This window comes from Excalfactoria chinensis, chromosome 3 (assembly GCF_039878825.1).
Source record: "Excalfactoria chinensis isolate bCotChi1 chromosome 3, bCotChi1.hap2, whole genome shotgun sequence".
NCBI classification, from domain to species: Eukaryota; Metazoa; Chordata; class Aves; order Galliformes; family Phasianidae; genus Excalfactoria; species Excalfactoria chinensis.
Window position 1 is genome coordinate 2,966,943 of NC_092827.1, and position 22,112 is coordinate 2,989,054.

Here is a 22,112-nt window from a genome sequence, read left to right on the forward strand (position 1 = left end):
CTGCAGTTGCCAGCATGGGCTGTGGATGTAATCCTCCACATCTAGCCAAATCTCCAACCCAAGGCAGAGTCTAAGTAGAGTTCCTTCTACCTCTACAGCAATTTCTTTCATGCTACTTCAGCACATCTAGGTCAAGCAGAACAGAAACACCAAGGGAAAGCAAAAAAGGGGGAAAATAAAGCACTTTGCTGGATACGTTGAGCTTCAAAAGGACCTCAGAGCAGACAGATCACTTTGATTTACAGGAGCTATGAAGTCAGGCTCTGCTGAAAAGAGCTGTCAGGTGTTATTGCTACACCTTACACTACACTAAAGGTGATTGCCACAGCTTCGTCTCCTTTTAAGATCACCAAGTACCTGAAGGACTGCTTTGCTGCAGACAGAAATCTTACTGGGGATTGGGCATTAGGTACAAACTGCCATCTATATCCAGGCCCTGCTTCTGTCAGATCAGAGGCGTCATCCCAAACTTCAAAGAGAAGCCCTCGATTTCCTACAAAGGTAAAACAGAAGCTTTCTCAGCAACAGACAACAACAATCCCAGAGCACATATGCTAGAACTGGTGCTGTAAGGAGTCTAATTAATAACCCATTAATAAATTGGCTCCATTTGTGGGGTACTGTCATTTTTCCCCACTGTTTTATTCTACGAATACTGTAGAATACTGTTCCCACTTTAGGAAATTCGTTGTTCCTCCACCAGTAAGAACAAAAAGCTGCCATGACAAATCTGCTTCCAACAAACTTAAGCTGACTGCTCTTGGAGGAAGAAATACCCAACTGATCCACAGTCAACATAAGTTGAGCGTCATTACGTGCACAGTAGTTTCCTACTGCAATGTTCTACCCAGGCAATGTCCCCAGAAGTCTCTACAGCAGCGCTACTTCCCCATTCTGTCCCCTAAACATCATTCATACTTTTTCCCCCTCATTTTTCCCAGCCCTAGAGCTGACCTTCCTCCCACCATAGGCCATCTGCAGGCAGAGGGCTGAGCTTTCACCTTTGCCTTTCCTTTAATGAACCTAAGATAAACTAGCTTGATGTTTTGGAAAATCAAGTTTCCTGATGATTTCTCTCTGTTTCCACATGTGTTGGTCTGTTGGGACCTTTGGTTATCAGAACATCATACCTGGCTGGGGGTCACCAAGCATCCTGCTCCTGCCAACAGCCTCAGTGGTGCAGATGATTTGCCGGGGAGAGACACGCTTGACTTTACAGGGGACACCTGGAAGCAGGAAAAGGAGACAGATGTGCCACTGAGAGGTGGAAATGCATGAGCTGCAGAATAATCAGAGGAACATTACGATTGGAAAACACCTCCAAGACCACCAAGTCCAACTCCAACCCACCCCCACCCAATGACCACCAAGAAAAATCATTCACCCCCGTAGCCCAAATAGCCAGACCTTCCGTGATGGTGAGCACGGCTCCCATGCTATCATCACTCATGAAGACCAGCTGGGTTGAATGGGCTTTGTGTGTTTACAAAAACCTTCACTCCATTCCTCCTGTTACCTGCAGCAGTGACCTGCACGGGCTCCTCAAAAAAATCCCCTTTAATAGTCAGGTCAGTTCCTCCTGCAAGACTTCCACCCGCTGGGAGCACAGAGGCTATTTCTGTAGAGGAAGGAAAAGGGGGATCTGAAAACAAGCACAGGAGAGATGAACCCCAGCCCTATTTCTGTCAAAGCCAGCAGTGCACTTGCACTCTTTCCAACTGGAACAGGCTGCTGTGAATCAAACAGGCTTCACTGATCCTTCGCTGTGATTTCGGCAGCCGCTGAGATTACAGCAGGAATGAACCACTCGGATAACTTGGACACACAACAGGGAAATACCAGAATGCCTGGGCTGTGACTTAGCAGTGACTGCATCTGTCATGCTCAGACTGTAAACCATATCTTCTGTGCTACTGAGGAGCTCTGGAAAGAAAAGTGACATTAAGGCTGCTTTAATCCTTTCGACCTTGCCTGATTCGTTTTCCAGTTTAGCCCACAGGTTTAGGTGTCACCACACTTTCCAGTTGTCCCATAGGGATGAACACAGGGAGGTGAAGATATGGTGGGCATCTACATTGTGGATACGAGAATCTTGCAGGTTTTGATCTTTACTACAGTCATCCTACTCCACACTGAAAACCAGTTTTTCTCCTTGTTGAAGTTTACTCACTTTTCACTCATCCATCCTAGTTTAAACACCCAGACATATTTTTTGTTGCATCGCCTGAGAAAAAGACTAGAAACATGAGAGAAGTTTGTCCAGATTTACATTTTCTTTCCTTAATTTTTTTCACTTTCATTTAACTTCGCTTTGACAGTATTTACTATTGGCTATTGCAGTACTGCCTACTGGAAAGCTCTGGCAGACCTCGTATCTCCAGGTACTCTGCTAACAATTAACTCCATGCTCAGTTACTCTGATATAAAAGGATATAAAATTACCCTCTCTTACAAAGCATTTTGAATATATAGGTGAGACAGGTATAAACAATACACAGATCCATTTATGCATTGGCCACGCTCTGTAAAAGAAAATAATAAATTGCTATCTCCTGAACCATGCTCCCAAGTTACAGCCTATAGGGTAATTACTATTATTATATTAATTTCAGTCCCCTTCAAAGGTCAAAACAAAGGCAAACGATGTCAAAAGCATGGTGGGACCTTTCAGCATAGCTACAGATGTCACGTGGAAGTTACAAAGTGCTTTGGTCCACGTCTTTTTTAACTAACAGTGCAGCAACCTGCTATTAACCAGCCCTTATTTATTCCAGTGCTTGGACTGGATGAACATCACCTTGCAGCTGGTGAACTACCCTATCCAAAGGCCTGCATTGTGGACTTTTATGGCCAGCACTGCATTCTTACCAAACGTTATGACTTAAGGGGGAAGGTGATATAAAGTCCCTTCAAATCCAACATATCGAGTCTGCTTGTGCTCTGACAAGGAATAACGATAGTAGCTCCATTTCAAACCCTGTCTGACTCTCAGATTAGACTGTCCAAAAGAGGGTGTTCAAAGATATCCTTAAGAGGACCACAAATTCACTGGAGATTTAGAACACAGCCCATGGCAGCGCACCCAACTTCAGCATATTAAGCTGGTATAGCTGAAACTTTTGGCCTGCAGCTTTGTGTAGTCAGCCCACCACCAAAACTACTGCACCAGTAGAGCTACATGCTCAGATGGGATCACAATGGGAAGAGCAACAACCTGAGGTCTTCCTTAGACACTACTGGCACTGCCATGGCACAGTGTAAGGAGTGGGGTGGAACAGTGCAATACCTGAATGCGTTTGGTACAAGAAAAGCTCCAGCTTGGCACTGACGAGCCAAGCACCTTTGTCTATCACTGACCTGCAAGAGAGAAAGGTGTGTTAGAGATCCCTGTCCCTTTCAGTTAGTGCAGACCTTCCTTTGGCAAGGTTGGGCATTTTAATTCAAGTTGGACTTGGATTACTTCTCTTTTGGGCACTGAAGCTTGAAGTGTTAGAATCACAAAGCAGAGATGCCTGGGAACACACTGCCCTTTCATTCCTAATCTGATGATCATCTTCTCAAGCCAGAAAAACATCACGACTAAATAATGAAACACAAGTTAAGTTTCATGCACTTATCCTGGACTCAAAAATGCAGCTGTGCTCCTATATGGAACTACAGGGAGAGAGAAAAAAGAGAAAAAAAGAGCTTTTTTACTCACTTTCCTTTGTTAAACACTGAGAAGCTGACATTGTGGGACCCTGGAGGAGAGAAAAGAAACGTGATCCTTCTCGTCTGCTGGAGTGACTGGAGGCAACATTCAATTGCATTTCACATTTCAACTGAACTGAACACCGAAGTAGGAAGCTCACAGCCTTAGATCATACTACCTCGGATGGATCTGTTCTTACATACCTGAATCTACAAGCTGAACCTCAGGGGAAAAAATCCTCTCACATCCCATGGATCCTATCTGACCTCACACACCACGCCAGGAAGGCACCAGTCTTTAAGACCTCCATTATCTCTTAAGCCCATCATATACAAGATGAAATAAAATAATAAAGGAAAATATAGTGGCACCTCTAAAGCTGCAGGAATAGCAGAATTATGATCTCTCCCACACACCCCAATACTTTAACCAACCTATGTGGTTCCCTTCTACCCGGCACTGCATGGTTCCCAGTCCATCTTCTGTCTGAACGGAGTAGCTGTGGAGAAACAAAGAGCATTAGATGGGAAAAAAGCTTTGGGAGTGCAGGAGGACATCAATGATGCTACAACATGATATGTACAAATTTAAACTATCATTTGTCCGACCACATACAGAACAGGTTGGCTTGGTCTGTGGTTTTCACATTTTAAACACACTCCTTATCAGCATCAGAAGGGATTTCCTGCTTGGGGAACGTAGGCAGCACAGTTGGCACCGTGCTGCAGAGAACATATGCAGGCTGCCCCCTGCTATCCTAAGGGCAGGGAAACTGTTCCTGATCTCCAAGGTCCAACCAGCACCTCCTTTGCTGCACTAAGGGCTAATCCTCTAAAGGATTTGAATGCCAAACTTCCAAGCAAGTCAATGGGATTTTGGTAGCCAAACCCCACTCCAGGCCTGGTTTGCAAGGATTTATAAAGTGACCACACTGCCCATTTCAAGACAGTCAAAGAGCTGGAGGACCAGACCCAGATCAGCACCAAACCCCTGATTTTTACAACTGAGGACCTAACTTTAAAACATGGTCTGCACTGGGGATAGGCAATAAATGAGTATTCCCAGAGATGTTTCCACACCCCCTACCACTCTTAAAACTGAACTATAGTGGTAGGACAGACTGTAGGCTTTTTTTTTTCTAGGCAAAAGCTCCTAGAAAAGACAGCACTTTCTGATTCCTCTCTTAATTGCACTGCATGCCCCCGGTCTGAAAGTAGGAATGAGTAGCAATTAAGCAAGCTATGCTGGTGCTATATCAACCTTTGGGAGCCGTGGAACAACAAGTTCCATCATCAACAGAACAATCTGCATTTAAGTTCCCCTCCTGGGAGACAGGAGGAATTTTACAACCCAATAAGAGGGCTCACTGAGAAGCCCTGGCATTGATTTCTGAAGGAGCAGGCTTTTTCCTCATTTCCTTCTAGCAACATCTTTGCTTTTCCAAGGCTCACAGACACTGAGAGAAGCACATCATCAATCATAACCCAGAAAAATACGGGCTGAGCTGGGTGTCACGGGTAAGTAAAACAATATCTGCCTTTTCCTCAGCCCTTTGCCTGGCAGATGTGGCTGCCAAGCCACTTTCCGTCATATTTGAGATGTCATAGCTGTCAGGCAAAATCCCCAGTGACTGGAAAAAAGGAAGCATCACTCCCATTGACAAGAAAGGGAGAAAGGAAGACCTACAACTACAGGCTGGTGAGCCTCACCTCTATGCCTGGAAAGATCACAGAGCAGATCCTCCTGGAACATGTAAAGGCACATGAGGGATGAGTAGGTAATCTGAGACAGCCAGAATAGCTTCACCAAGGGAAGGCTGTGCTTGACCAGTCTGGGGGCCTTTTGTGATGGAGTGGTGGCATCAGTGGACAAAGGGAAGGCAAATGTTGCCGTTTACCTGGACTTTCACAAGGCCTTTGATATGTTCCTGCACTACACTCTTATCTCTAAATTGGAGAGATACAGATTTGAAGTCTGGACTGTTTGAAGAATAAAGAACTGGTTGAATAGTCATAACCAGAGGGTCAACAGCTCTATGTCCAAGAGGAGATCAGTAATGTGTGGTGTCCCCCAGGGGTCTGTCTTGGGATCAATGTTCTTCAACATCTTTATCAAAGATAACAACAATGGGATTGAGAGCATCCTCAGTACATTGGTGACAATGTCACTCTGAGTGGTGCAGCTGACGCAACAGAAGGGAGTAACACCACTCAGAGGGACCTGGACAGTCTTGAAGAGTGGGACCATGTGAACCTAACAAGGTTCAACAAGCCCAAGCGCAGGGTTTTGCACTTGAGTAGAGTCTCCACACCACATAGGTGTACAGATGGACAAAATACACCTTGAAGACAGCCCTGCAGAGGATGAGTGCACACTGCTGGCTCATGCCCACAGCCCAGAAGGCCAACAGCATCCTGGGCTGCATCAATAGAAGGGTGGAAGAGGTGCAGGAAGGGGATCGTCCCACCCTGATCTGCCCTCCTGAGGCCCCATCTGTAGTACCGTGTCCAGGCCTGGGGCCACAGTACAGGGAGGACATAGGGCTGTTGGAATGGGGCCACAGGAGGGCCACAAAAGTGCTCAGAGGGCTGGGGAAACAGCAAGCCAGCAGCCCTCACCCACTCTATCTGACTGGTCAGCCCCCCACAGTCCTTCTTCACATTGTACCAAAACTGAGAAGTTTATTGAAAAGCCAAGAAAATCTTGATGCACGAGTCATGTTGAGGCCTTACACCAATACAAACCCAAGGTAGGTCAACAACTGACATGCTTCCAGCTTGCCCATCAGCAAAAGAGCAGAGGCTGGTCCATCCATCTCCTTCTGCCACAAGAATAGCTGGTCTAGGGAAAAAAAAGAAAGAAGGGACATAAGATAGCTTCCCCAAGGAGGTAACTGACTCACCATCCCTGAATGTGTTTAAAAGCCATCTGGATGTGGTGCTCAGGGACACGACTTAGCAGGGGGTTGTTGGAATTAGGGTAGTGTGCTTAGGTTGTGGTTGGACTTTGATCTTTAAGGTTTTTTCCAACCTGAGCAATTCTATGATACAGTGATTCTGTTAAAATCAGCAAGCAGTATTTTCAAAAGGGGCAGGAATTTTCCCTCACTTGTATCTAGCCTTTATTAACCTAGAAAACAGAATGAACCCAACTTGTTTGGGGTTTTGTTTGGGTTTTATAATGCTTCCTATTTATTTCCATGGAAACTATCACAGGTACAAAGAACACAATAACACTATTTGATGGAGCCAAGTCTCAGCTACAAAATGCTATTTAGAACATAATCACTAGCATTAAACATGCATTTCCAGTAGAGATGAACAAGAGCACAAGTACAGCACCACACTGGTACAGCCATAGTGCTTCAAGATGGAACTCAGTCATTCCTTTAGAGCATCTTCTGTTGATGAGATAAAGACGGATGACTTGAAAACACTCAAATTACTAACATCAAAATCAGGTATCTCTACTTTAAAGATCTGACAGTGGAATGAACTGCCACTGGAGAGGAGGAGCAATAAATTAACAGTAATTAGTATAACAAGCAAAAGATGGTAATGTGTCTTGATGAGTCAACAGGCAATTAAGGCAAATAAGTAATTAAGAACTTCTAGTGACGTTTCCACTTTGCTAGGACCCATGTCTGCGTGCTCCCCTTCCATTTCCCTCCCTCAGCCTGGCTGTTACGCCCCAGGCCTGATAATAATTAAGTTCTTGCCAAGTCCTGCAATGACCACAAATCTTAAACAACAGGCTGAACGAACTGATGGCAGATACATGGGTCAACAGCTGAGAGTCAGCTCAGCACACATCAAAAACTAGGAGTCAACCACCTTACCCTATCAATAGCAAGCAGCCCAAGAGCCCCGTAAGCTCTCCTGTATGGCAGACAAGTGCATGATAGGATCTCTCCTGGAATAGGAACACTTACTGGGGTTACCCTTACGCAAAGATCCCTTGCACCTCACCACCAAGAGGCTCCCTGCCAATGCAGATCCCCATTACATGATGAGTAAGTTTAAGATTTGTTAGGTTACAAAGGTTACACATTAGGTTGACTGTGCCCTCAAACACCTGACCTAGTCCACAGCTAGGAGTGGCTCAGCTACATCTGAGCTCTTTACCTCCATGTTTCAAGGAGCTCAAAAAGCAAAGAGGTCCACTCTTCACCGTCTTAGTTACAAGTAAGCTTTGTTGAAGTGCTATGTTGCACGTGTAAATATATGCCTGCCTCTCTCTTATGAGCATATGGTTTCCATCTGCAATGCTGCTAAGGATGAACAGAGAAATAATCCCTGCTGAAAAGATGATCAATTCATCACTGGACCACTGTATCCTATATAAAGCCTGAAGAAAGCATACACGATGCTTTTAGAACACCAAAGTCTTTTTTTCCTCCATCTGAATATGTGTGACTGAGTGGCTCTGGTCAAGCTCAAGTCTTCACCTGCAACACATTTAGTAACACACACCAAAAATGGGTGAAGTATTCGTGTGAAACTGGGATGTGAACCCTCCTGGTGAGCCAGGACTCCAAGGCCATTTCCTTTTTGGCTATGAGGAGGTCAAGATGTAAATGAGTAATCCAGCAGTGGAGCAGGCAGGCACGAGCAACCTGCAGACACACCAGCTTTTCTTCCCACCAATAGAAGGCTTCACAGGTCCACTGGAAGCAGGTAAAACAGTAATGAATATTGAACAAAAGGATGTTAATGTGTATCCAGTGAGAGCTGATAGATGGGTGCAACAGGTATGGCAGGAATCTGCACTGGGCTTTCATTCACAATGGTGAAGAGTTGAGTTGCTCAGCAAGGGACTTTTCCATTCAACCTAATGGCTAGATACAAAAACAGAATCATAGAATGGGCTGGGTTGAAAAGGACCACAATGACCATCCAGTTCCAACCCCCTGTTATGTGCAGGGTCGCCAACCAGCAGCCCAGGCTGCCCAGAGCCACATCCAGCCTGGCCTTGAATGCCTGCAGGGATGGGGCATCCACAGCCTCCTTGGGCAACCTGTTCCAGTGAACATTCAGCAGCCAAATTTATGCTGCTTTCTCTCAAGAAAACTTTGGAAGTCTACCTGCTTTGCTCTGTTGAATGCAACCCTTAAAGAGGCAGAAAACAAATTCAGACCTCTCTTGAAAGCAGAGAAGTGACCAGAGAGGTTTTAAAGCAGTGGAAAAACAAAGCTTTCTGTCCCCAGATGCTTCTGCTTTAGTCTTGTGACTCAGAGCATTTTCTTCCAACTAACAGCATTTCTAGAAATGCAAATGGAAGGGAAAATTTATTTAACTCGAAGATTCTGACATTATTTTAATTAGTTAAATTTTAATTTGCTAACCAAAATAAAATCTACAGCAACCAGATGCAATTACAGTAAATTCACACTGAGCTGTGATTGACTGTTCTGCCAGTAAACAAACCAACTAGCTTAATGGACCAGTTGCAATTAGATTAACAAAGTTTGCTGGAGCCCAACTCATGAGCTGCAATAAAGCACAAAAGCAGTAAATGGCAATTCTGGGCCAACTGGTTGCAATTTATTGTTCTTGCAGAGTGCAATAGAAGAAAACAATTTAAAGGGGCTGGGTCAGGTAGATGCTTATATATAATTACCCATCAATATAATCTGCATTGAAGTCCAGGGTCTCATATCTCCCAGCAATTGTTTTCCCATAGATCTCTATTAAATTTCCTGTAGAAGAAGAAATGAAAACAGAAACGTGTCTTTTAATGATGTGTGTTGTTTTCTGAGCCCACCATAGGCAGCTGGGGTCTAATTCATGTGGTCAGTAAGATCACAAAGAACAATTCAGCTCGCCCCAATGCCACCATTCGGCCAGTTGGATCACTCCCAACACTCCACTGACTATGCTGGGTACCAGGTTGTTGTCAGCACAGATAACTTAAACCATCTGATACACCCCTATCCTCACTCTATGGGTCCAATAAGTAGTGAGTCTTTCTAGTCCTGCAGCATATCCACAAGCTCCACATGGATTTTTCTCAGCTAGCACTGAACACTTGGCATTACTCATGTTCTTCCTTGGGAAGCCTAGCATCCAGCTAACAAAGAAACCTGTACAAAGACATTGTATTACGAGGCATGAGAATCCAGAGCTGAACTCCACCTGACAGCACTTAGAAACCAAAGATGGAGTTGGATGGACAAGCAGTTAAGTGCACTGCCCATCTCTCTTGTATGCAGGGAACAGACTCCTCCTGAAAACCCATCTTCCTGGTTAACATGAGCTTGGGCATTATATTCTGGAAAAGCCTGTGTTAAACCCAGCAAGACAGATCTCTCATAAGCAGAAAGATGGGATAGAACATCAAATAATAATTAAACTGGTCCCTAACCCCCCCCAAGAAAAAGGTCCCTTACCTGGGACGCCAGATGGTGGGCTAATTTGGTAAACCACAGGCGTCTGCACAGCAGAAAACTGCAAGGAGAAAGTTGTAGTTAAACAGCAGCCATTCTTACAGCAGCCTAGCAAGATCTGATTACGCGCTGCTCACAACACAGTTGGCAACCACACTGCAGAGACTCGTGCTTTAGGACTGGATCTTTGGAGCAGAATCCTGCTCTGAGAAGGGAATTACTTCTTCCCCCTTTGTGTTTAGAGTCCGGCTTGCTGCACTTTCTACATCCTCCTTGCTCTCCAGTAGTCTGGTCTACTTTGAGTCAATCCCAGAAGATTTGGTTTAACTACAAAATTTCTAAGCCATGTTTTATTCAGATGCTCAGACCTCCATTTCACCGAGCATCGTGGCGTAACTCTTCCCATCAATAGCACACTGCTCAAAGCTATTTCTGCTTCACAGTACTGGGATACTTCATAGAATCACTCAGGTTGGAAAAGACCTTCAAGATCATTGAGTCCAACCACAGCCCAACCATCCTACCCTAACTAACAGCCCTCTGCTAAATCATGGCCCCGAGCACCACATCCAAACAGCTCTTAAACGCATCCAGGGAAAGTGACTCAACCACCTCCCTGGGAAGCCCATTCCAATGCTTAACCACCCTTTCCATAAAGAAGTTTTTCCTGATATCCAACCTAAACTAAGACAAGCGTAGCCAAGGAAACGCTTATATTGACCCTTGTTAACACAGTACAACACATCACAGTGTCGTCAGGACAGAATTCCTTGTCCTCTAAGGAAGAAAGGAAATACTCAGAGTAGATTATGGGATTCCACTTTGGTCAAAAACAGAACCTAAGAGCAAGTAGTTTTCAAGCAAGCTTCTTAGAGACAGGGACCACACAGCAGCCCTTTGCAAGTGGAATAAGGCTGTCCTCAGCATCCTGAAGTAGCTGAGACACAGACACCCAAACCCAGCTTGCACTTTCAAGAAGCCAATCAGCCCTGCTTACCTCTTCCTTCACATTACACTAAAATCTGCAAGAGTTTTGCCTGTTTTCAAAAAACTGACTCTAGGAGCTTTTGCCTACACTAACACCAGTCCTATTCAAACAGTGGTGTGCAGGAGCATTGCTCATCTACCAAGGGGCCAGAAGTACCCATGGCTATCCACGTTCTGATAACTCACATGGAATTAGCTCACCATCAGCAGCAGCTGAATGTGGACTCCAGCACTGCCCACCTTGCTCACTAGCACAGGCACAGCCTTGCTTTAAGCAGCAAGACCTTGGAAAGCCTCATTCCTCATATACCTGCCCTGAAATACAAGAGCAACACTGTCTTTCCCTTGTACAGCATTCTGCATTCTGGAAATGAGTAACACTAGGTCAGATCCATCAAGGTATTTGGGTACCCTAGGCTTCAGATTATCTACAAAGGCACTTGACTTGTTCAGAGTCTGCACAAATCCATTTGCTTCTCTGCCATAAATACCCCCATGAAACTGGCCAACTACGTTGCTAGCTGGCTAAATCCTGGTCCTAAGTCATCGACTACTTGATTTCATCAGCCTTACAGGAAAAAATAAACGTTCCCCATCTGCACTTGGCCTGTCCCTATCCACCAAATCACCCATTTCTTTAAAACTCCATCACATCTCCATCTCCCTCCCTCACCTTCATTTTGAATCCTCTCTTGTTGCACCTATGGATGCCACCGTCAGTCCAAGAGAAGATCACCTAATTCAGGCATCACCTCCATGCCCACTCACCGTAACGCAAAGAAAGAAGCCAAAACCAGCACAAAAACCAAGACCACAAGCTGATACACAAGCCTTGTGAGCTGCTCAGACTTGTTGCTGCCTGCAGCAGGCTTTTCCAATCCACTGCAGAGGCTAAATTAATTTTTAATACGCATAGCTCCCAGGTCCCAGCCTCAAAACAAAGAGACACGTTGTGTTTTATTTAGCTTGCAATGTGTCTCATTAACAGCATCCCCTGGTGATTTTTCATCAGCTCTCTAAGCTAGCTGAACCACCCAATGACTCTCCGGTTTTAATGTGCAATTTACTGAAATGCTGGGCTTTCTTGCTTGATACTCAAAGTTAGCAGAAGGGGGACGTGACTTCTGAACACACAAGGCCTCATCCTGGAGTGCACAGCCATGGCTAAGTGGTCTGCTCAGCAAGAAGCCCCAGGACCATGTCATAACCGCTCTTAATAAAGCCCCAAGAATCACAGAACCATAGGCAGGTTACCCAGGAAAGCTTGGCAAATAGCATGGCAACAATTCTGGACAAGGGTATGTCATGGTTTTGTGCTGTCAATATTCTACATCATGACATCATGTGCGGTATGAACTGTTTTGGTGGTATAAGAAAGTGTAACAGAGGGTATGTGGAAGTGTAACAGAGGGTATGTGGAAGTGTAACAAAGGGTATGTGGAAGTGTAACAGAGGGTATGTGGAAGTGTAACAGAGGGTATGTGGAAGTGTAACAGAGGGTATGCGGAAGTGTGGAAGGTTCATGCTCCAGATCTGTGGAATGGCAGCATCCCGAGTACTCAGCCCTTGGAGGAAACTACATATCCCAGGGGACAACGCGGCCAGAGATGAATCACCAGAGGAGGAGGACACACATATAATCTCGCTCCCAGGCTGGAACGTCTCTCTTTTCGCCCTGTCTTTCGCTTTGGAGCGCTCCATCCCTGCCGTCTCGCTCTATCAGCAACGTTCCAGCCTGTCGCCTAGAGATTGCAGTAGGCCCCCGGTTCTCCGGGACTCTTTTTCTCTCTTTCTTTTTCTCTGCCTTGTTTGATATAGTAGTTGTAGTTATATTGTATCATATTGTGTCTCGTATTTAGTAAAATAATTTCTTTCCTTAGATTGCTGCCGTTGCTTTTGTTCATTTCTCCCCTTCTAGGGGCAGCAGCCTCTATCACGGATAAATCTAGATAACCCGATTACATTATCTTGGTGGAGAATGCGGGCAATCTGATTCGATTAGATCTGCTGCTTTTTTAGCTTCCAGAACAACTCTCTTTTTGCTCTCTAAAAGCTTTGTTACAGGAGTGTTATTTTTTCATAGCTGCTCACTGAGAGCGTGACCTTGAAATTCCAGACGAACTGTCAACAGTCTGAGCTAGCTGCTCACTCTGAGCATTACTATCTTGCTTTTGTAAAGAAAACAAAGAGATTTCTTGCTCTCTCAGAGCACAGCTAGTTAGCTCTGACTTTCACAGGGCCTGCTAGCTACTATCAGCTATGAACCCACTCTTCATTCCAGTCGCTCTGTTTAGGGGATTGAAAGCAATCATGATCCTCTCAACATATTGTCCATACGTGCTTTCTTTTTGCGGAATTCTGTATCTATATAACCTAATAAGAACCGTGATGGAGACACCTGCCTGGTACTTATATGCAGTGTGGTATAATTTAATTGTCGGCACATACATTCCAGATGGAATAGCTAATTTAACAGACACCACAATGTTCAATCCAGTGTACAGGCTGTACTCTCAGATTGTCGTACGCTTTTCAACAGCCGAGGTAATATTAATTCTTGGTCTCATACTCATGTTCATGTTATCAATATCAGTGAATGTATATGTATTCCTATACATTCGTTCTATGCAGAAGTCTCCTCCAAAACCAGAGAATGCTGACTGGCAGGGAATATGGAAAGGTTTAGGAAAGATCTTAGAAGCGTGGGGACCCGCAGTGTCGTGGGATTTCACTATTGAACACCTGAGGGACCCTGAGAAATTAAGTGAGTACTTGGGTCAGAAATCTAAGGAGGTAAACATTATTTGGGGTTTGGCTTACGCATACCGTGCTCTGTATAATACTATTCTGGAGAGAGAGAGTTTCCGATCTGAGATTCAGACCAACAAAGATAATATCCAGGTCGACTCTAATCAGTCACGGGAGGCATCAGTAGCAATATCAGTTGCCCCTGTGGAAGGCAAGAAATGGAGACGGGTGTCCACGCGTCTAGAACGAAGAGAAGGAGGAGCAGAAGAAGAGGAAGCAGAAGAAGGTACCTCGTCTGGATCGGCACCGAGAAAGGCAAAAAGAAAGACTAAGAGGCGTGAAGAAGAGGCTGATGAGGAGGAAATTGTTTATCGTCGACCTCTAAAGCTGACTGAGATCCAAGGCTCAAGAAAGGAGTTCATACGGCGTCAAAACGAAGGTATCCTTGCCTGGTTGCTTCGCTGCTGGGACAACGGGGCCCACAGCCTGTCACTAGATGGTAATGAGGCACTGGTGGATACTGGCGCACAGTGCACTCTAATGCCCTCCAGTCATGAAGGGACAGAACCAATCCATATTTCTGGAGTGACTGGGGGCTCTCAAGAGTTGACTGTGTTAGAGGCCGAAATAAGTCTCACTGGTAAAGACTGGCAGAAACATCCTATTGTGACTGGTCCAGGGGCTCCATGTATACTGGGTATTGATTACCTCAAAAGGGGGCATTTCAAGGATCCTAAGGGCTATCGATGGGCCTTTGGAATAGCTGCTGTAGATACAGACAATATTAAGCAGCTGTCTGTTTTGCCTGGCCTGTCAGAGGACCCGTCTGTTGTGGGGCTGCTACGAGTGAAAGAACAGCAAGTACCAATTGCTATAAAGACAGTACATAGACGGCAGTACCGCACTAACAGGGATTCCTTGCTCCCCATTCACGATTTGATTCGTCAGCTGGAGAATCAGGGAGTGATCAGTAGAACTCATTCCCCTTTTAACAGCCCCATATGGCCAGTGCGTAAAGCCAGTGGAGAATGGAGGCTAACTGTAGACTACCGTGGCCTGAATGAGGTAACACCTCCACTGAGTGCTGCTGTGCCAGACATGTTGGAACTCCAATACGAGCTGGAGTCAAAAGCAGCCAAATGGTATGCCACCATTGACATTGCTAATGCCTTCTTCTCCATTCCTTTGGCTGCAGAATGTAGGCCACAGTTTGCCTTCACCTGGAGGGGTATTCAGTATACCTGGAACCGTTTGCCCCAGGGGTGGAAACACAGTCCAACCATTTGCCATGGACTGGTCCAAACTGTGCTGGAACAAGGTGGTGCTCCCGAACACCTGCAGTACATTGATGACATTATTGTGTGGGGCAATACAGCAGAGGAAGTTTTTACAAAAGGAAAGCAAATAATTCACATTCTTCTACAAGCCGGCTTTGCTATTAAGCGAAGCAAAGTAAAAGGGCCTGCCCAGGAAATTCAGTTCCTAGGTATCAAGTGGCAGGATGGACGTCGTCACATCCCAGCAGATGTGATCGACAAAATCACTGCCATGTCTCCACCAACTAACAAGAAAGAGACACAGTCTTTCCTGGGTGTGGTGGGCTTTTGGAGGATGCACGTTCCAAACTACAGCCTCATTGTAAGCCCCCTTTATCACGTAACGCGGAAAAAGAACAATTTCACATGGGGCCCTGAACAACAGCAGGCTTTTGAGCAGATAAAACAAGAGATAGCCCGTGCCGTGGCCTTGGGGCCAGTACGGACGGGACAGGATGTAAAGAACATCCTCTACACTGCTGCTGGAGAGAAAGGTCCCACTTGGAGTTTGTGGCAAAGAGCCTCAGGAGAGACCCGAGGCCGACCCCTGGGATTTTGGAGTCGAGCGTATAAGGGGTCTGAAGAGTGCTACACTCCAACTGAGAAGGAGATCTTAGCCGCATATGAGGGGGTTCGGGCTGCTTCCGAAGTAGTTGGAACTGAAACACAACTCCTCCTGGCACCTCGACTGCCAGTGCTGAACTGGATGTTCAAAGGGGAGGTTCCTTCCACCCATCATGCTACCGATGTCACCTGGAGCAAGTGGATTACCTTGATTACACATCGAGCAAGAATGGGGAACCTCAATCGTCCAGGAATTTTAGAGGTAATCATGGACTGGCCTGAAGGTAAAAGGTTTGGAACATCACCAGCAGAAGAGGTGTCACGCGCCAAAGAGGCCCCACCATACAATGAACTTCCGGAAAACGAAAAGAATTTTGCCCTGTTCACTGATGGATCGTGCCGCCTTGTTGGGAAACATCGCAGATGGAAGGCTGCTGTGTGGAGCCCTACACGACAAGTTGCAGAGGCCACAGAAGGAAGAGGAGAATCGAGCCAATTCGCAGAGGTAAAGGCTGTCCAGCTGGCCCTAGACATTGCTGAGCGGGAGAGATGGCCAGTGCTTTACCTCTATACTGACTCATGGATGGTGGCCAATGCCTTATGGGGATGGCTGCAGCAATGGGAACGAAACAACTGGCAGCGGAAGGGTAAACCTGTTTGGGCCGCTGAACTATGGAAGGACATCGCTGCCCGAACAAAGAATATGGCCCTAAAGGTGCGTCATGTAGATGCCCACGTGCCCAAGAGTCGAGCAACAGAGGAACAACAAAATAACCACCAAGTAGATCAAGCAGCCAGAATTGAGGTGGCTCAAATTGACTTGGACTGGCAGAATAAGGGCGAACTATTTCTAGCTCGATGGGCCCATGAGACCTCGGGCCATCAAGGAAGAGACGCAACATATAAGTGGGCCAGAGACCGAGGGGTGGACTTAACTATGGACACTATTGCGCAAATTATTCATGATTGTGAAACGTGTGCTATAATTAAACAAGCCAAGAGGATGAAACCTCTCTGGGAGGAAGGGCGATGGCAGAAGTATAAATATGGGGAGGCGTGGCAGGTTGATTATATCACCTTGCCACGATCTCGCAGTGGTAAATGCTATGTGCTTACCATGGTAGAGGCAACCACTGGGTGGCTTGAAACATATCCAGTACCCCATGCCACCGCTCGAAACACCATATTGGGTCTTGAGAAACAAGTCCTGTGGCGGCATGGCACCCCAGAAAGAATTGAATCTGATAATGGGACACATTTCAAAAATTCACTTATAAATACTTGGGCTAAAGAGCACGGCATTGAATGGATTTATCATATTCCCTACCATGCACCAGCCTCTGGTAAAATTGAACGATATAATGGGTTATTAAAAACGATGTTGAAAGCAATGGGTGGTGGAACATTTAAGCACTGGGAGAAGCACCTGGCAGAAGCCACTTGGTTGGTCAATACTAGAGGATCTGTCAATCGCGATGGTCCTAGCCGATCTAGTCCCCTACACACCATAGAAGGAGATAAAGTCCCTGTTGTGCATGTGAAGAGTATGTTGGGAAAAGCTGTTTGGGTCCTTCCAGCCTCTGGAAATGGCAAACCTGTCCGTGGAACTGTTTTTGCCCAGGGACCTGGGTGCACCTGGTGGGTGATGCAGAAGGATGGGGATGTTCAGTGTGTACCACAGGGCAAATTGATGCTGGGGGAGTGCAGTCAGTAATTCCATGTATCTGTGTAACCATGATGTAATAATGTAGAATAAGGGGTGGAATGTCATGGTTTTGTGCTGTCAATATTCTACATCATGACATCATGTGCGGTATGAACTGTTTTGGTGGTATAAGAAAGTGTAACAGAGGGTATGTGGAAGTGTAACAGAGGGTATGTGGAAGTGTAACAAAGGGTATGTGGAAGTGTAACAGAGGGTATGTGGAAGTGTAACAGAGGGTATGTGGAAGTGTAACAGAGGGTATGCGGAAGTGTGGAAGGTTCATGCTCCAGATCTGTGGAATGGCAGCATCCCGAGTACTCAGCCCTTGGAGGAAACTACATATCCCAGGGGACAACGCGGCCAGAGATGAATCACCAGAGGAGGAGGACACACATATAATCTCGCTCCCAGGCTGGAACGTCTCTCTTTTCGCCCTGTCTTTCGCTTTGGAGCGCTCCATCCCTGCCGTCTCGCTCTATCAGCAACGTTCCAGCCTGTCGCCTAGAGATTGCAGTAGGCCCCCGGTTCTCCGGGACTCTTTTTCTCTCTTTCTTTTTCTCTGCCTTGTTTGATATAGTAGTTGTAGTTATATTGTATCATATTGTGTCTCGTATTTAGTAAAATAATTTCTTTCCTTAGATTGCTGCCGTTGCTTTTGTTCATTTCTCCCCTTCTAGGGGCAGCAGCCTCTATCACGGATAAATCTAGATAACCCGATTACAGGGTAAAAACAAACCCAGAAGGTGGACCGCGTGGCTGAAGTGCACAGATAGGTTAACTCAGTCTCAGGTTTTTGCTTCTGAAAGAGCTCAGGTCACATAGACTGTCCAATGCCAGATCACTGAATGCTGTGTGCTCTAGTTTTAAGGGGCACGAGGAGCATCTTACCTTCACGTCCTGTTATGCAATCACTAAGAGAGATGCTATTTCAATACAAACCCGGTGAGACCAACATGATTCCCTTCAGTACGGGAAACTTTTATCATCACTTCTATCTTTGTTTGGTGATTACCTTGAAAGCATAGTTTTCTTTCTCCAGCCCAGTCAGGTTGTTAATGGTGCGCCCATTAAAGCTCACCTCTACGTAGTACAAAGCCTCCTGGGGTGAAGGCCTAGGTAGGAGAAAAAGAAATATATTATTTTTTTATACAGTTGTTGTTATTTTCAAGGCAAAAGTGTCCTTTGTTGGGTCACCACTCTAAACAGGTTCACCACTCCAAACAGGTTCACTGAAGCTTTGATAGAGCAAACTACATTCATGTGGTGAACACAAACTCTGCATACAAACCCAGACTCGGGAACTATAGTTTATAAAGCAAATATGAAAGCAGAGGAAAATGTTGTACTTGAGTGAAGAAGGCAATAGGACTATACCAGAACATACACTCACAGTGTATGTAAATGCAAAGCACATACGCATGCTCATTAGCATTCATTAATACTAATGAACAATTGCAATTCATTAATATTAAAACAACCCAAGGCTGCCTAGATTTACAGAGAAGCCTGGTTTGTAAATTAGTACCACAACCTCAGTGAACATGGTTTCACTGCACAGCATTCAGTAGAATTAACTCCCAAACAAACCACAGCAGTGAGAGATGGAAGAGCTCCAATAGATTTGCTCCTACTGCCTCTTGAGGCACTTTTAGTTTGCCAGTCAAACAACATCCTTTAAGTTATGACAGGCTGGAGAAGAGGGATCTTAGATTGCCCAGCTGCTGCTTAGAGTCGTATTTGTTCCTCTTCCTACCACAAGCTTCTCTTTGTGATCTTGGGCCAGCAAGGACATCAGATTTCCTTGGGTGACCTTACTAAAGGTCTTCTCCAAACCAGAAGATTTGATATTATAGCCAGAGATCATACCTTGTTCTACATCTTATGAGAGAAAAGTCAAAATACACAGGAGAGACATCACATGGCAACGTGGGCAGGTCTGCGTTCACCAGGGACACCTCCAGGTAGGGCCAGCTGGCTGGAGAGAGATGTTCTAGCTCATGGGATGCTGAGCCTGAGTCAAAGTCAAAGACAAGAGCTCTGAGGACAGGACCACTCACATCCAGTCACAAGGTGCAGACACTTTTGAACATATTCTATTGCAAAGATTGATGGCTACCAGCAGTTTCAATCTCCTTAATCACCTATGCCAAACAAACCATCATGCTCATAGCTACTTAAAGCACTTGTAAAACTAATAGTCTCACATGGTTCTTGCAGCTGCTGATGCCTTGCATGGTTTTGCTAGCAAGCATCTCAAGTACTCTAGTGCTGTAAGGTGGATCTGCTCTGCTCAAGGCCTGCCTGTATGTATTCCTGTGCAACCAGCTCTAGTGAACTGCTTTAGCAGAGGGTTGGATGTGGTGATCACTTCCAACCCCTGCAGCTATCTATGATCCCTACAAGAATCCAAAAATAAGGTAGAAATCTCATTTCTCTTAGAATTTGAAAACAAGCAAACATCAGAAATTAGTTGTGAAGTAATAATTGCAGGCTGATTTCATGCTCTGGATGCCACTGCTATGTGACTGGTACTTAAGATCTGTCACTCTGACCACAAGTCTCAGAACAGACCTGCTTCTCCATTACTTTGATACATACCTGGCAAAGGTTTACAAGAATTGAACACTCACCATCTAGAGTGATAGTAATCCATGTTCCTCCAGCAACACTGCCCTCCTGGGGCTTTATAATCAGCCCCTCAGAGGCCACTGCAAAAACAACTCAACGTCAGGTTGAGGTTTAATGCAAAGACTGGAAACATCCATCTCAAGACAAGGCACAGTGATCTGGCAGCTGTCCTTCTGTGATTCTAGCCTTCACAAGTCCTCCTTCCTGGGCATCCAAATTAGGATTGTTCATCCTCTTCCTTTCTGTAGGATGGCTTAGGTTGGAATAGACCTTAAAGACCATTTAGTTCCAACACTGCCATGGGCATGATAAGCCTTATGGTCATCCCTCCATCTTTTAGAGCTCTTCTGAAGACTGTCCTCAAATGCATACATGATATGATATGTCTTCCTCAATCTCAGCTTGTTCACCTCTCTCTTGGAAATGCCCATAAGCCCACGATGAAGAATAAAACACAGGATGAAGCTCCTGCTTCATGCAATTAAGCTACAAGTAACTTACCATATATATTTTCCAGAAAGGCATCAAATTCTTAAGGCTTTTTGGGGGGAGGGACTTCATATGCTGATGCTAATAGAAGCAAACCAGCAGCTGACCATGTCACCATCCCTGGAGGTGTTCAAGAACCAAGAGTATGTGGCACTGAGGGACCTGGTCAGTGGGCATGGTGAGGGTGGGCTGGGGTTGGTGATCTTAGAGGTCTTTTTCAACCATAGTGATTCTATAAACATTTCCATCTCATCGAGTCAATGTAAGTTTGCCTAACATCTGTATTCACCTCATTAAAGAGAGCTATTGGACATGCTTGCATCATGAACTCAACATTTAAACAACCATATGATTATCATCAAGCAAAAGAAAACCAACTTATGTCAGAGGTACTCAACAATAATTCAGACATTCAGAAAGCTATGGAGGTGAAAACCATGGCTATGGAGGAATGCCATGAATGGCCAAAGAAAAAGGTGGCTAATTTCCAGTATGCTGAAGCCACTGCCCCATAACATCCAACAGCATTTACAGACACTTCTGAGCATCCCACTTGCAATCAGGCTGTGCCCAACCCAATGACACTGGTACTGCAGTGTTGTTAGAGAGCACTTCTGTCCTCACCTGCAAAAAACACCAGAAAAGATGGTCTCCATAGGTTCATCTTGGAACACGGATGGGGACTTCACAGTATGACGACTCAGGACCTTAGCATCTTTTCTGTAATGTTAAAACAAATCCCATCTGTTAATCCTTCATCCCGCTGCAGACCTGTTAGAGGAATGCTCTGCTATAGCAGACAAGGCAGACTAATGTGGAGTTACAGAGAAAGCACCATAGAATCAACCAGACTCAGGAAACAAACCACCTTTCCTGGGCTTGCTTCAGCAGCTCTCTCCTGATCTAAACTGAGCACTGAAGGCAGACACGGCACAGTCTCTAAAGCATCCCTCCCTCTTTTAGGAACAAAGTCTATTTTCCGAAGAGATTTGAGATGGGTTTAATGCAACCACATCACACATCCAGGAAGCCAAGTCTATAGCTGAGTCCCCTAGGATGGAGAAGCCTGGCTTCCACCACTGCTTAAAATACTATTGTTGCCATTACCATAGAGATGGCAGCTGAGAGGTAAATGGCCCCATAACAGTCTGCAACCATGGCAATTACAAACATGCATTTCATAGGTACACCTGGTACAAATGGGAAACCAACTGAAGCACCGTGTGTGCTCAACATCAAGCGTTCCCTGCTCTTTTTTCTTCCTTTCCTCCTTTCAAACCCAAGCATCTGAATCATTAGACTGGATTAATACAGAGATGTAAAACCACGGACTAGAAATGGTACTTCCACTGCTCCACTATAAATGCTGCAATTACTTACCTGTATTCCTTGCACCTTGTAACAGAAATGCAGTTTCTAGGGGTCAAGCCCAAAACCTTGATGTTTGTGAACCTGGGATTTCAAAGCAGTCCTATGAAATATCATTTAGATTTATTTTTATTGCCCTTATCAAGACTGTAAGTATGGCCTACCTTATCCTCTTTGTTCTTCCATTCCTCAGATGAGTTAACCAAGGAGGCTCTGATAGGGTAACTGCCC

At 45.3% G+C, this 22,112-nt stretch overlaps 1 protein-coding gene across 1 annotated transcript in view; it reads right to left on the reverse strand.

The window, feature by feature from the left end:
* The window catches only part of PKHD1 (PKHD1 ciliary IPT domain containing fibrocystin/polyductin), a 212,179-nt gene extending 191,002 nt beyond the window's left edge, over positions 1 to 21,177 (reverse strand). Inside the window, exons 1-13 of the mRNA XM_072332429.1 lie at positions 21,138 to 21,177; positions 20,027 to 20,104; positions 19,263 to 19,407; positions 18,409 to 18,508; positions 10,080 to 10,137; positions 9,311 to 9,389; positions 6,458 to 6,532; positions 4,126 to 4,190; positions 3,701 to 3,740; positions 3,287 to 3,357; positions 1,517 to 1,618; positions 1,131 to 1,226; positions 358 to 493 (exon numbers count right to left, since the gene is read on the reverse strand). Of these exons, the coding sequence (XP_072188530.1) occupies positions 358 to 493; positions 1,131 to 1,226; positions 1,517 to 1,618; positions 3,287 to 3,357; positions 3,701 to 3,740; positions 4,126 to 4,190; positions 6,458 to 6,532; positions 9,311 to 9,389; positions 10,080 to 10,137; positions 18,409 to 18,508; positions 19,263 to 19,407; positions 20,027 to 20,104; positions 21,138 to 21,177 (1,085 nt within the window). The remainder of the gene's footprint in view (positions 1 to 357; positions 494 to 1,130; positions 1,227 to 1,516; positions 1,619 to 3,286; positions 3,358 to 3,700; positions 3,741 to 4,125; positions 4,191 to 6,457; positions 6,533 to 9,310; positions 9,390 to 10,079; positions 10,138 to 18,408; positions 18,509 to 19,262; positions 19,408 to 20,026; positions 20,105 to 21,137) is intronic.
* Positions 21,178 to 22,112: the final 935 nt, after the last annotated feature.